We start from the raw sequence: 15,128 nt of genomic DNA, 5'->3' as shown, positions 1-15,128 counted from the left end.
AGCGAGATACAAGCAGTCAAAATGTTATTAGTCTCTTTAGTTTTACACACAGGTCAGGCATATTTTTATCAACCGGAAGAGAAGTTGCAAATAGCAATTAATAAAGAGTTAAAGGATTTATCTGGAATGGGAAGATGGCAAGAGTCAAGTGGGATAAGATGATCCTTCCAAAACAACAAGGTAGTTTGGTGTTACCTGATTTGAAGAGGTATTTCAGAGCTACACAGTTAAGGCTCTTATATATAGCACAAAGTAGAATAATTCAAAGTGGAAAGGGATGATGACAAAACAGTGGGGAAGCTCAAGAAACAAGGAGAGACTGGGATTTTGTATACATATCCAAAAGGAGAATAACAATAACCATATAGAATATTATATTTATAAAGTAGCAGAAAGTATTCTAAGAACAAAAGTCAACAGTTGAATGAAGAAAGGAGATTTTGCTGATAACGGATAATTAGTAGAGTATATAAAATATTGCATGATAACTGAAAGTATCAATCAGAGGAGGTTAGAAAGGCCTGGGAAGAGAGATTGGGTAAGCAATTCATAACGAAACAGTGGGGAATATTTGTATGACTCCCAAATATGCAACAATTTCTAGAAGATGTAGGATCTTTGCTTTGAAGTGTTTACATATGTATTTTTATAACTCAAGTACACTGAAAAACATTTTTCCTCTGGTAGATAGCAAATGTTGAAGGTGTGATGGGGAAGAAAGCAGCAACTGGGAACATTTTTTTGGGAGTGTAATGAATGGTCAGACTTAAAACTTTCCTACAAACTACTACATCAGAAATACTGGGTGAACAAATTGGTATAACTAAGGAAATGATTTTTTTAAGTTAGGACAAAGAATCAGAATTGCCTAGACATAGTAAGACCTTGCTGAGTCTAATTATGGTTTGTTTTCATTCATATAAATGTATGACTGCCTGTGTCATAAGTGATAATTTAATAAAGATATTTCTTGTTAACAAAAGACATCCCCTATGAAACCTTCATTTTAGGTGACCTAAATATAGACTGGTAATCCATAAACAACAGCAACCCCAAGGACTCTATTTACCTATTTGGCTTCACCCAACTAATAAGCTCCACCACCAGAATCATCCCCATTATATAAAATCTTCTAACTGCCTACCAGATACTATAAGTGAATACATCCCAACCTCTGTAATCAGACAACAAGATGGTTCACCCAAATAAATAATCTATAAACAAGTATGCAATTTAATCAAATTTGAAAAAAGACACATTTATTACATCCCTGGCCCACTACAACTGGAATGTATTGAGAGAAATGCCATTAGATAAAGCACTTACTCACTTCAATTATACCTTCCTAAAAATACTAAATGATTAACTACCAGTTAGGACAATAAGGGTAAAATCAAACACAGTGTCATGGCTGAAAAAGAGACCAAACAGCTCATGCTGCAAAGAGATAAAGCACGCAAAGAGACACAACAGGCCTAGCAACATTTTAGATATCTCAGAAACCGCACTAAGATCCTTTTTAAATCTGACAAGAAATCATTATATTGTAATCTCCAAGAGAAGCACCAAAAGAACCCTAAGCTTTTTTAATCCTTTATAAATAAACTATTACACCCCGGCCATAGCACTACACCCTGTCCTTCTACTTCGAACAACAAAAAGTCCATTGCCACTCATTTTATCCAGTCAGTTCTATCACTAATCAATGACCACTTTACTACACTCCTCCAATTTCCATCTGTTCTTGAAAGCAACACACACACAGCCCATCAAAATAACAACCATAAAAAATTACTAACCAAAAACCAACAACCTCAGCTGCTGATAACCTTTCCATGGAGTTCCTCAAAACAGGTGCAGAAGTACTAGCTTTCCTTGTCTCCATTCTAATCAACCGGTCAATAACTGAAAACTATGTTCCATCCATCTTTAAAAATTGCATAATTATATCCCTTCACAAAGAAGGTACTTCAACAGAGGTAACAAACTATAGTCCTATTGCTATCCTATCATCCCTCTCTAAAATCCTCAAGAAATGTATTCACTCTCAGCTTATTAAACATATAACCAAACACAGCTTCCTCTCCAACATTCAGCATGGTTTCTGGCCTAACCACAGTACTACTAATGCTCTCCTTGACTTCATCATATAGTAAATAAATGCAGAAATGAGGGCAACCTTGTTTTTAACTTTTCCTTGACCTTTCCAAAGCATTTGACACAAAGTCCCACCAAAAGCTCCTCAATGATCTTGCAAACCTAGGTCTCACTAACCCCTCCCTCTCCTTCTTTCACAGTTATTTATGCAGTTGTCAGCAGGCAATTAAATGGCAACAAAACCTTTTATCATTGCGACCAATCTCTGTTGGTGTTCTCCAAAAATCATTAATTGCCCGTTCTACTTAATATTTTTATAAATAAACTTCATACTGCTACAACACTTGCCACTCTCATGCAATATGCCAACACTTCAACCCTTATCTGCTCTACTCCAGCCATAACAAAATTAGAGGAAATCATTCACTATTTACCCACTAGAGACCTTTGCTCTAACAATAAACTTTTACTATGTATGAGTAAGACATTCAACACTGCTTGAGACTCTCTCTACTCTCATTATGTGTCAAAACTCTGGAATGAAATCCCCACACAGTTAAAACAGACAGAAAACTTTAATAGTTTCAAAATTTTGCTTAAACAGCACCTATATCAAAGATGGCTGTGTTCTTTGTGCTCACCTAGCTAGCTTTACTCAGGTTACTTTTCTCTAACTCTTACAGCTACTTTGCTTCCCAATATTTTTATACCTTATTGCTCCACTTCAAACTGCACTTATTTCCTAAACTCTTACTTTTCCTCCTTCTATCACATCCTGTCACTAACTACAGGTCTATATCATTTAATCAAAACTCACACTGTCAAGTCCCTCTTCGTCAAAGACCCTTTACTTGACTACACAAACCAGCGAATAGACTTTTAATCGAACTGTTTCCCGGGGCAAACCAATGGTAGGCCACCCTAGGTACTGTGGAAAAATCAAAAAATTTAAAATCTATCCAGTTGGGGGGTTGCACCCCCCCCCCAACTATATATACCAACTCCAAGATCGCACTACAGTGAGGAAAAGGGGCAAATTCCATATGGTGGCCAACCTGTGGTTTGCCCTGGGAAAAACTTCAATTAAAAGTCCATTTGCTGATTTGAGAGTTTGATTAAAAGGTGTTCATCAAAGAGGGGTTCAACAGTGTGACTTTTGATTAAATGATATAAACCCCTAACTACAATCTCCTCTGTCCATTTATCTTCCTCTTCATTTCCATAACTTTTCCTTTCACATCTTTATCATTTTTAAGCTATATTCTAGTTGTCTGTCTGTAAATTATTACTATACCCCAAAACACTCCAGTTGATCTTTTCCCTGCAGCCATCAAGCTATAACTACATTAGTTGTTACTGCATGCTGTTTCTCTATTCAATAATTAAGCAATTTATGTTAATTTCTCTTTCTTGTTTTTTTGTTTTAAAATGACATGTTCGTAATAAATATTCAAAAATATTTAAAAATCAAGTAAATAAGCTCATGTATAGATTTTTCTATCCTGCAATTATAAATGCAAATCATATGTACCTTAAATGTGGAGCGTTTCTCCCCAGGCCTCTGCTGAAATGGGTTTTATACAGTCTGACTCTTCCCAGTCAACAAAAATAAATAATAAAGGAAGGTCCTGTCTCTTTAACCTCATTAATTTCTTTGAAAAAAAGTAACTGCAGCAGTGGATAGTGGGTATGCAGTGTATACAGCATATCTAGACCTAGCCAAGGCCTTTGACACTATTCCCCATGCAGATATTATTGGTACACTTGTAAATCTAAATATAAATCCTTACATTGTGTGACAGATTGCTAGCTGGTTGTCTGAAAAAACCCATGTGGTTAGAGCAGCAGGTGTCACCTCACAAAGCAAAACAGTTGCCAGTGGTGTACTACAAGGCTCAGTTTTGGGCCCTGTCCTATTTGGCATATATTTCTTAGGCCTTCAGGCCAGCACTTCTGTCCTGTGGTTAACTAAATTTGCAGATGACTATAAATTGGGTGTTTTTATTTGATCTTCAACTGACTCACAATTGCTGCAACATGCCTCAGACCATGTTATCAACTGGCGTGAGGGTACTGATCTCAAAGTAAATGTAAAAAAATGTAGCATTGTTTATTTTGGTAAACAAAACAATTTCACTTACTGCAGAGGAGATCCACACCTCCAATCAGATACTGTTGTAGGAGATCTGAGTACTCTTGTTGATAATAGCTTATCATTTGATCATCATGTTTTCACAGTATCTCGGAAGGCCTTTTATCTGGCCCATCCATTTTCCAAAGGCAGCTCCACTAGATCCAAAGAACTCTTAATTCTCCTTTACTCCTATTGTATCAGGCCCATTGTTGAATACAATGCACCTTTTTGGTATGCATTTATCGAAACATTTCAAATAACTTGAGAGATCACAGAGATTCATAAGTAAAAAGATCAGTGGCCTCAAAATCTTAGTTATCAGGAGAGACTGGCAGCACTTTCGCTGTACTCAGTGTCTTAAAGACTCCTCCGTGGAGATCTATGTCTAGTCTTTCATGTTCTGAAAGAGCTAATACTATATGATCGCCTATTCCTTCATAGAGGTAATGGCATATCAAATACTCGGTTAAAGGAACTAAACCTTCATCAGCAGATAAATAAGACATTCCCTTTGCTCTGAAGAAGTATCACCTTGGGGTTAGTATACCCAACATATCCCTCACATGTGGAACAAACCTCCACTACATGGCAAGCAGAGTAGCCATCGTCATCTTTGTAGTAAACCTATATAATTGGATGGGCATCCTCAAATTCTCTCCCAGTCTATCTTGTCTGCTATCCTTGAAGCTAGAGGGGAAATTTAAACAGGGTTTTTTGATTAGGCTTGAAATGGTCTGCAGACTCATTGCCTAGTACTTAGCTATGAACTTAATGTTACTGCACTTTTACTACCAAACAATACTGTGTGAAGGCAATTTATTTGATAAATAGAAAATTAAATATTAAATATTATTTAACTTCTTCATCCCTACAATCAAATGAAAATTAAGGAACATTATTCCTTAGAACCTCATAATTTAAAAATCAATGCATCCTACACTAAAACTGCATTGTTTAAAAGTCTTAGAAGCAAAATATTAAATCAATGTAGATTTGTATCATTAAATAGTTCTTCAAAAATTACAGCAAATACACAAGCAGTAGTAGTGAAGCACATACTTACAGGTTCTTCCTTCATAATGTTTAACAGGTATGATATTAACTATGTTGTTTAAATAATAGGATAATAAATATGCCTGTGTGCATGTGTTGGGGGGGGGGGGTTGCTGTGTTCCGCCAGGGCAAGTAATGAGGCACTTCAGTCCACATCTCCAATAACTAAATATACTAACCCCAAGGTCATACTTATTCGGAGCAACAGGAATACTTGGCTTGACATAAAACAAAGTAATCTTCTTCCTTCAAGACAGTACAGCCTTAAAGTTAGCATATTTACTCAGCAAGATAACTGGACACACCCCTTGCAAAAATTCCCTTTTTATCTTATATGGGAAGCTTATTTTAGGTAATGTTTGCTGTGTATGTATTCAGTTTGATCAATGTCATTCACATTTGGGTTTAGTTTTTAGTGGACATAAACTTCACATTTTGCATATTGATATAACGCCAGTTGATAGTATACTACTTGTCATTCTAATAAGTATCTGTCTTCATGTAAGCTGATTTGGCACTTGTATACCCATGGCAGTATGCTGGTTTCTACCAGATGATGCTAGTGCAGCAGAAAATCCCAGTCTGTCTCTCTGATACAGAAAACTTGTCTCTCGTGCACTCAGTCCTACCTCTCCCTGATGGCTCCTCAGGTGCTGGGTCTGAATCACCTGTACTGTACCAAGGGTTAATAACTCTACTCCAAATGACCCAGTACCCTAGAATCAGTTCTAACAAAAAGTGCAAGGTCATTCTTTAACAGCATCTTCTATGTGGTGGGGGAGGAAATAAATAAAAAAGCAATGACATACTGGCATGGCATTTAGTAATATTAGGACATACATACAATACCCAAAATCTTATTTTTCTTTTAAACTGTAATCCATTTAGGAATGTTACCTACTAGAAAGAAGTTCAATGTCCGTGTTAATTTGAGCAAGCAAGGCTTCTCTACGCTGATCATCTTTCTGTTGTAGGTTCCTTCTCATTAAGTACTGGCCTAGCTTTTCTTGGCACTTCATATGAAGTTCTGTACTTCCTTCATCTGACATTGATGATTTCTAAAAAACATAACAGAGCATTACAATAGCTTTTCTACAATACGTAATACACTTTAGTTCAACAGGAGTAGGAAAACACATGAGTCATTGTTAAGGTTAAAAGATAAAATGGCAAGCTTCCTAGTGTAATGACAGTAATCCAAACTGCCCTCAGTTCAGCCTTAACTGGGAGCTTAACTGGACTGTCATTTCACTGGAGGGACCAACTTACTGTGCATTATATAGTTGGGGATGGATAGCAAACTAAAGCAACAATGATGATCATGTTGAGCAAATACTTTATAACAATGTATGTGGATTATTATTATTAAACATGTTTTCAGACACCTGTGACAAAGTACTGCTTTAAAAAGTAGTTTGATATGTAACATAAATGATGCACTATTACTTAGCAGCATAACAGTGCTATGATATTCAGGCATAACAACAGTATACAGAAATGTGTAACACACTTGAAAGATAGTGAATTTGATCTAGTTAGCTAAACTGTTATTTTTATAAAAATGAGATGGCAAAGGCTCAATGTAAAGGGTCAAAATAGTGCAGCTACATCACTTTGTTTTGTCTTTCGGCTTTTTCCCGGTAAGGGATCGTCACAGCGAAACTCCGGTCTGCTAATGATTGGCAGTAGATTTTTTTATGAAATGCCGAGGTGCCAGCTCGATGCCCAACCTTCAACGAAGGCATGCCCATTTACGCACGCATGTCTTTCGAACGCTACCCAACCACGGGGCGGACATGTAGACTCCACATAGAAGGCACTCCCAAGCCACACCGAGAATCAAACAGGAGAACCTCTTGCTGTGAGGTAACAACGCTACTGCCATACCACCGCGGCATCTTCAAAGAAAATGTAGGACTGTACCAATTTTCACTTATCCAACATGGTGTCAATCAAATGGTTAGAAAGTTAATGGCAACACAAATGCAGTTCACTGTAGGAAAAATTGGCTGTAGCATGGGTTGTTGTGGGATGGATAAAGGATATGGATAGAAGACAGAGATAAAAATATATTAAATCAACAAAAGCAAAGCTAGCCCCACCAAGGTGAAGTAAATGTACAGAAGTGTGTCAAGGCAGCCACTGCAGGGAACAAGAATGGAATGGAATGAAAGATACAAGAAAATGGCTTACTTCAAAAATATTCTTACTTCAGTGAAGATGATCTGCATGGCTTAATACATCTTCCCAAAGTGTGTCAAAGTGCTAAAGTTATACAGAATATTTTTTTTTGCCAGAAGTTTGTGGACTCAGTTTCAACGGATAACAACTTGTGCCTAGCATGTATACAGACCTCTGTGTCATGTTTGGGTCTAAGAATAGATTGCAGCAATTCATTCTGTGTAGTCCCATGGCATTCAGAAGAAAATACTTGCATTGCCTAACAGCGGGAGTAAATGAGCAACCTACTTGTCTACCATAGGACTCCACAGGGAATGACACCCAGTCTGTTAACCTCCTTTTTTGAGGGACAGTACAGTGACAGCATAATCATGCAAAAGATTGCAATCAATGAAAGAATACTTAGCCAAGTCATTTTAGCTTCAAATGACTGAAAATATTCTGCATTAATATAAACACAGCAAACAGAAACAGTATATGTTAGAGACAAAGAAACTGTTTACTTAAAGAAAAGTCTCTAGAGATCAGCCTGACCCACTCTGGTGCTTGCCATGGTTTACAGATATAAACTGTAGATCTTACTGAAAATATAAATTGTTCTCCAAGTATCATGAATGAAATTTATTTTATTGAAAAGGTGAGAATACATGCACCATTCCCTGGCCATACAACAGTGGTAAATCAGCCAGTCAGGTAACAGGAAAGGTAAGGAGGGATGGGGAAGGGACCTCCACAAGATCGGTGTATTTTTTCCTAATGCAGAACTCGCACCTCTAGGGGGAGCAAATGCTCTAATCAGGCTCCCAACTGGGAGTGAATGAGATGAAAGGCTCCCTCAGTTTGGGGATGGTTGGCTCTTGATCCTAAGGGGAACAAATTATTTTATAGGGTGCAGATAAGAGGAGTCATTGGCAAATCCTGAAGCGTTAGACATAACAAAAAAAAGTTCTTGATGAGGCTTGCCTGATGGATCTGTTAGCAGGTTTCACAGAACTAAGGTGAGCTTTGTTACAGGACATTAGGAGCTGACAATGGTCTTCTACTACTAAGCCCTATGACAAGGGCCTGATACTTGAAGGAGATGTGTGAGCAAAGTGCGACTCTGCATCCAATGCCACCTCATATTCTACTACAACAACCAGATCCTCAAACATACAAAAGGGCACCAGGAAGAACATGGCAGCTACAAAGTCCAGAAGGCAGAAGAGGGCTATGCCAGGACACTCATCTGTGTTTTAACACATGCTACTATGGTCACAAGTTCCTAGGTCCTCTTTGCAAGTCAGAACTCTTATCAATGAATGTCTAGTTTGCCCCATTGAAGGCATCTGTCTAAAATGTGTTCTGAAACACATTTTTTGAAAATCTCAATGGCCTACAACCAAAGGAGAACACAATTTAAGAACATTATTAAAGAGACCATTAAAGAAGCAACAGCAGTTAATCATCCAGGTAAGGGTGCTTATAGAGGTTCTTTTCCTAGTAAGCCCTGATCTCCACAGCTACCATCCTGATAAACACTCTGGAAGTAGAGGCTAAACCAAATGGCAGGGTTTTGTAGTGAAAGTGTTGCACAAATACTGCAAACAGCAGAAACATCCTGTGAGTGCTCCAGACAGAGTTGAAAAAAAAGGCATCTGCACTGTGGCATTACAGACATGAAACCTGGACAATCACCACCTAGAACCTTATAAACAGATTATGTGTGTTGAAATCACTGAGTTCTATGGTGAGATGAACGTCTCTGATTCCCTTCAGAAATAAGAAAAAGTAGGAATAAAGCCCTTGGCCACCACGCAAAGAAGAGGTAGTCTGTCCATCTATCTCTACAGACTAAGCACGCTCTCTGAAGCCCTTTATGATGGAGGGATTAAGAGCTCTAAGAGGTGGATGTCTGTAACAACAATGAAAAGTAATTGGCCCCTTTTAATGCCCTCCATTTCCATGTACATTAATCCAAACTGAGTCTGCTAGGCAAGTGAAGTCATCCTCTCACTGACTTGGTCAGCATAAATAATAAGGCAAAACTTGCTGGACTTAGAAATCCTCTTCAGTCTATGACAAGTTATGTTTTTCTCTGGAAAATGGTCTGGCATGGATGAAACAGTGGGGAATCACAGTGAGTCTATGATGATCAAAATTTATTTCTTTGTCTGAACTTTTTACATGTTCTGGGAAGCTTTCATTCTCCTTTCCCTTGAAGAAGATATCAATGATAACTTGCAGAACTTCATCCTCTGCAAGGACGTACCAGAGCCTGCTGCCCTAGCCATGACATCACTGCAGACAAAATTATAGCAAGTCACATGGAAGCTCATAGCAGATGTCATTGTAAGGGTCTTGGCCAGTTCTTTCTAATAGCTAGAATAAGAAATAGGACAGGAAAGGAAGAAATATAGTTTACGGAAAAAGCCCTAATATGGAGGAAATCATCCTCTTGCCCATTCTGTACAACACTTTTGACTTTCTATCAGGTCATGAGGTGCAGTAGTTTCTGGCACTGATGTCAAACCACAGAAGTCATGCAAAAGTCAGCCCAGGTTGCTTACACAGAATTCACTCCACTTAGATGGGAGTCTTTACAGGAAATCAGCCTTTTTTTTGGAGCAGAAGGAGTACTACATAGATGCTTCCAGGCTACAAAGACGACATCATTAGGAACATGCATCCTGAATGAAATTACCCAAAATTCCTCTTCTTTCTCCCTCAGATACTCAGCAAAACATTTTGGGAAGAAGGTAAGGGGTCATAAGTCAGCTCATAGAGTACTTCACCAGCCTAAGGGTTTCTCCACAGAAGAAGGCACTGCGGGAATGGGAAAGCTGTAGGGAGCCATTCCCTGGATAAAAACAGTGATAGAGACCCTCCTCCAAACCAAACTCGGGGATGGATCAGTCTGTACTTGCAGGCCAAACATGGAGTTGACTGAGTGGAAGAGCTGAGGGACAGGACAATGGTCCCCATGTATCGGTTCACTGAAGACAGTATGGATGCTGAAGTGGTGCATGTAATGCCTGACACTAGCACTGGCATCATCCCATGCTCTATAATAGTGGACTTACATAACCATAAGGACAGACTGACTCCAGACATCGAACAGATGTCTGACATCAAGTGCCACGGTGAATTGTACAACCTCTGCTGCTATGGGAGGTTCCCAGTAGATCCTCCATAACATAAGCTAGTGAGCTCAGATAGGCCTTCTGGAGGCATACACAGGGGGCAATACAGGCTGCAGGAGGCCAGCAGAATGAAAGCTTTATACACTCAACTATGGACATGTGGTGCTGGCTGGCGGATCATCATCCCAGAGTCTGGAGAATTGGCATAAGCTACATGTCTTGCTAGTTAAGGGGAAACTGGTAAACATGAGGCTGTCTTGGGGACATACTTGCTTCCACTAAGTCATTTGTCTCCATCCCTGAGCTAGACGTTATCAAAAGCACCCTCCCTCCAAGAATTAAAGCAGCTATGTGGATTTTCCTTTCTCTGTCTTTGGATGAGTGGTTTAAAACACTAGCACTTAAAGCAGTGCTTGAAATTGTGCTCTTGAGTCAAACTGTAAAGGAAATGCCAGCACAAGTTTTGATGGTCACACTAACAGTTAGATGGCATGTCCTATATCAACATCAAGGATGAAAAATATTCCATGATGGCTGTAGGAATCAAGATTCAAAGAGTGAGACTGACATAAAAAGAACTAATATGCAAGATGTAGGCATGCTTGTTTTCACCCTGGAGTGTGACACTGTGATGTGAGACAGCAAGAGATGTATGTGTGTGAATTGCAGGAACAAAAATCTCAACAGATAAGCCATTGCAGTTCACAATCTTATATAGTTAAGTTAATTAAAAAACATCAAATAGCAATCTAGAAGCAATTAAAAAAAACAACTGTGCATATCTAATGATTTCAATGTATCATTTGACCAATGGTCAGTCACTATAATCTATAACACAATTGGTTGAGCTGTGCTCCCCCTGATTTCCATACATAAGTCAGTCAACCAATAAGGAACAATTGTACTTTCCAAATAACTATCGTACATAATAAAAAATAGAAGCTCGCTACTGTAACTTAAAAATACATACCTAACAAAGTCAAAAATAAAAAGGAGAATAAAAATCATTGGGATTATTAAAATCATCCAACGATCTTTAACAATCACTCACTATTGTAAACAAGTACCATTATTAGTTCAATAATACAGAGGAGAAACTCCTATTGGATATAGAACTTAATAACAAACACAAGAAACGTTATACTTTAATTGTGAATAAACTGCAATTAAAAACATGTCACTCCAGCAGAAACAGCAGTGTAAAAAGCAACAACAAATCAAAGTCCAGGATCTTGGATAGGAACCAATCAATTGTTACTTCTAAGATTGGTTAGGAACTGCTCTACTAATGGTTCAGCATTTATGCTCAACCTCCTGTCTGGGCGAACTACCTTTCAACCAATAAATGGCAGGCCTGCTCATAATCGGCCAATCAAAATGGCCTTCTGCACTATAATTAAACATTGAATTAATAAAGGAGCTTTAACGTTCACTTACTTTTATGAACTAATGCCATTATTGGTCCAATAGTGCAAGGGAAAAATAATAGCATGCGCAAAAAAATTTATATTATAATAGCGACTAATTTGCTGTTAAAAAAAAAATAAGTTATGTCTTACCATAACGTTCCATCTGAGTTGTTGATCTTCTTCCAGTCATCACTGATGGGTTTGGTTCCGAGGCCCTCGGAACTGAGTCGGCCTAATACCAAGCTTGTGTACACTAAAAACTCTCGAGCTAAGCTGCTACCCACAATGCCCTACTCCCAGTTACCTCAGATCGAGTTTGCATGCAACATATAGAAGAAACAGGAAGACAGAGGCCATCACTGCGCAGAAACCCTGAAACACCACAAGGACCCAGAAGATCCGCCAAGAGCCTTGGTGGGGGACGGCGGGAGGGTGTGATGACTGGAAGAAGATCAACAACTCAGATGGAATGGTATGGTAAGACATAACTTCTTTATCTGAAGTTGTTAATCTTCTTCCTATTCATCACTGATGGGACAGAATCCCAAGCTACTTGGAGAACCTGGGAGAACCTGGGTGGCCCTTATGGAAGAACATTCCTGAGAACCATTGAGCCGAAGGCCGCTCTTCCCCTGGAGACCAGATCTAATTTGTAATGCTTGATGAAGGTATGGGGTTTAGCCCAAATGGGTGCTGCACAGATGTCATCTATGGAAGCCCTGGAGTGGAAAGCAACAGAAGCTGCAATAGCCCTAATTGAGTGAGCTTTGATTTGAGCAGGCTTGGATTCATTCGTAAGCGAATATGAGAAGGTAATGCAATCTCTGAGCCATTTTGAAAAGGTAATTTTAGTTACAGCACCCCACCTCCCATTCTAGGACCAGAAAATTAAATGAAAAGTTGGTCCGACTTGCAAAAGGATTTAGTTATGTCCAGTTAGAAACATAGTTGTCTATGAACGCCCAATGAATGCAGGCAGTGTTCTCCCTTGCTTGAATAATTTGGAAAAAATACAAGGAGCTCAATGGACTGGTTAATAGAGAAGTCGGAAACCACCTTGGGAAAGGATGGATTGGTACAAAGTGATACTCTGTCCTTATGGAAGATCAGGTACGGGCTTCTTGATCCATAAGGCTTGTAACTCAGATATCAGTCTGGCTGAAGTAACCGCCACCAAAAACAAGGATTTCCATGACAGGAATTTTAGATCACATGTCGCAGCCAACTAAAAGGGGGTAGAGAGAGAGACTGGAGAATGTGGGTGAGATTCCATGCCTCCACAGGCTGCCTGATAGGAGGCCTGCTATGGAAAATTCCCTTAAGAAATGCCTTGCAAAGTTGGGTGGAAAATAAGAGGGACTCCATCTGAACCATTATGGAAATTGGAAATAGCTGCTAAATGGACTTGAATAGTGGAAGCTAATGCCCCATTGTCAAACAACTCAGAAATATATTGAAGAATAGCAGCTGTAGGGGTTTGAAAAGGGATTTAGCATCTAATTATGTGACCAGACAGCTAATCTTTTCCATTTGTCTCTGTAAAGTTTTCAGGTGGATGGTTTATGGGAGGCCAGAATAATATCTCGGACAGATGAGGAAAAGATCTCCTGCCTGGCAGCTAATGGAAGTGGGGAAGCCAAGCTATCAGCTTTGAGTGGAGAGATTGGGGGAGGCAGACCTTGTGGGTGAGATATTAGGTCCTGACGAGTGCCCAGGATCCAAGGAGGTTGTAACAGGAGAGGTCAGAGGAAGGGAAACCACACTTGATGAGGCCAGAAAGGGGCAATGAGGATTACTTTGCTTCTCAACTGAATAACTTTCCTTAGAAAGAGGAATATCAGAGGTATCGGATGATAAGCATAGAGGAGACCCATGGGCCAGTCGTAAGTCAAAGTGCCTCTCGGTGACTCCCCGTCTGGGGGAAAGAGGGAAAACTAGCTGCTGCATTTTTTGTTTGATAGGGAAGCAAAAAGATCGCAGCAAGGCTGGCCCCAACAGCTGAAAATTTCTGCCATCATGTTCGGGTTGAGAGACCACTCGTGTGGACGAAGGATGCATCTGTTCAGCCTGTCCGCAGTCACACGGGCGGTCCTCGAGATATGCATTGTGATTAGAAAGCGGTTGGAAGCTATCGCCCAGTGCCAAATTCTCATGGCCTCGCGACATAGGGGGTAGGATTTGGTCCCCCCCTATTTGTTTATGTACCAGACGACGGACATATTGTCCGACTGGATTGCAATCATTCCTGACGGAAGGAGCGGATGAAGTGCCTGCAACGCTAACAGCACCACTCTTAACTCCAGGACACTGATATGCAAGTTGACTTTTAGGCTGGACCACGTGCCTTGGACTGTCTTTCCCTGGATGTGGCCCACCACCCTATCAGGGAAACGTCCATGGTCACCATGGTGTTGGGTTGGGAGTCTGGAAGGGGCGACACCAAAGATTTTCGTCTGTTCTCATCCACCAGAGTAGATCTTGTTTGCAGCAGTTGGTGATGAGGATCTGTGAGCTCAGGGGATGAAGATTGGATACCCACTGGGACAAAAGAAGCCATTGTAGTAGTCTCATGTGCAATCTGGCTAGCAATCTGGCTAGGGGGACAAATGAGATGGCTGCCGCCATGGACCCCAGAGCCTGTAGAACTTCCCTTGCAGACACCTTCCTTCGACAATCTCTGATGTCTGTGAGGAGGAAGAGAGTCTTGGCTTGTTTGAGTGTTGAATACTGCCCCTATAAATTCCAACTGCTGGGTGGGATGAAGGTTGGATTTTTTGTAGTGTATGGTGATGCCTAGGGACTCCGCTAACGCTAGAGTGTAATGGAGGGCCCTGACTAGTAGGTGCTTGGTGGGGGCGGAGAGGAGCCAATCATCTAGATATGGAAACACCTGGAATTCCTGAAGTCTCAGATGAGCTGTCACCACGGCTAGGCATTTCATGAGCACTCTGGGGGCCGTCGAGAGACCGAATGGCAGGGCTCTGAATTGGTAATGATTGGCTCCCAGCCGGAAGTGAAGGAGACTCGTGGAATGCTTGTCCATTTTGATGTGGTAATACGCATCCCAGAGCTCTATCGAGCACATCCACACACCCTCCTGAAGAAATGGGAGAATGGATTGTACTGTGACCA

General features: G+C 40.1%; 1 protein-coding gene across 1 annotated transcript in view; it reads right to left on the bottom strand.

Annotated features, from left to right (window-relative positions):
• The window catches only part of IQCB1 (IQ motif containing B1), a 1,943,919-nt gene that overhangs the window by 279,386 nt on the left and 1,649,405 nt on the right, over positions 1-15,128 (bottom strand). Inside the window, exon 17 of the mRNA XM_044075021.1 lies at positions 6,186-6,342. Within this exon, the coding sequence (XP_043930956.1) occupies positions 6,186-6,342 (157 nt within the window). The remainder of the gene's footprint in view (positions 1-6,185; positions 6,343-15,128) is intronic.

This window comes from Protopterus annectens, chromosome 6.part0 (genome assembly GCF_019279795.1).
Source record: "Protopterus annectens isolate FY-2018-M chromosome 6.part0, PAN1.0, whole genome shotgun sequence".
NCBI classification, from domain to species: Eukaryota; Metazoa; Chordata; order Ceratodontiformes; family Protopteridae; genus Protopterus; species Protopterus annectens.
Note: the sequence above shows the minus strand (reverse complement) of the source record. Positions and strands in the feature narration are given on the sequence as shown.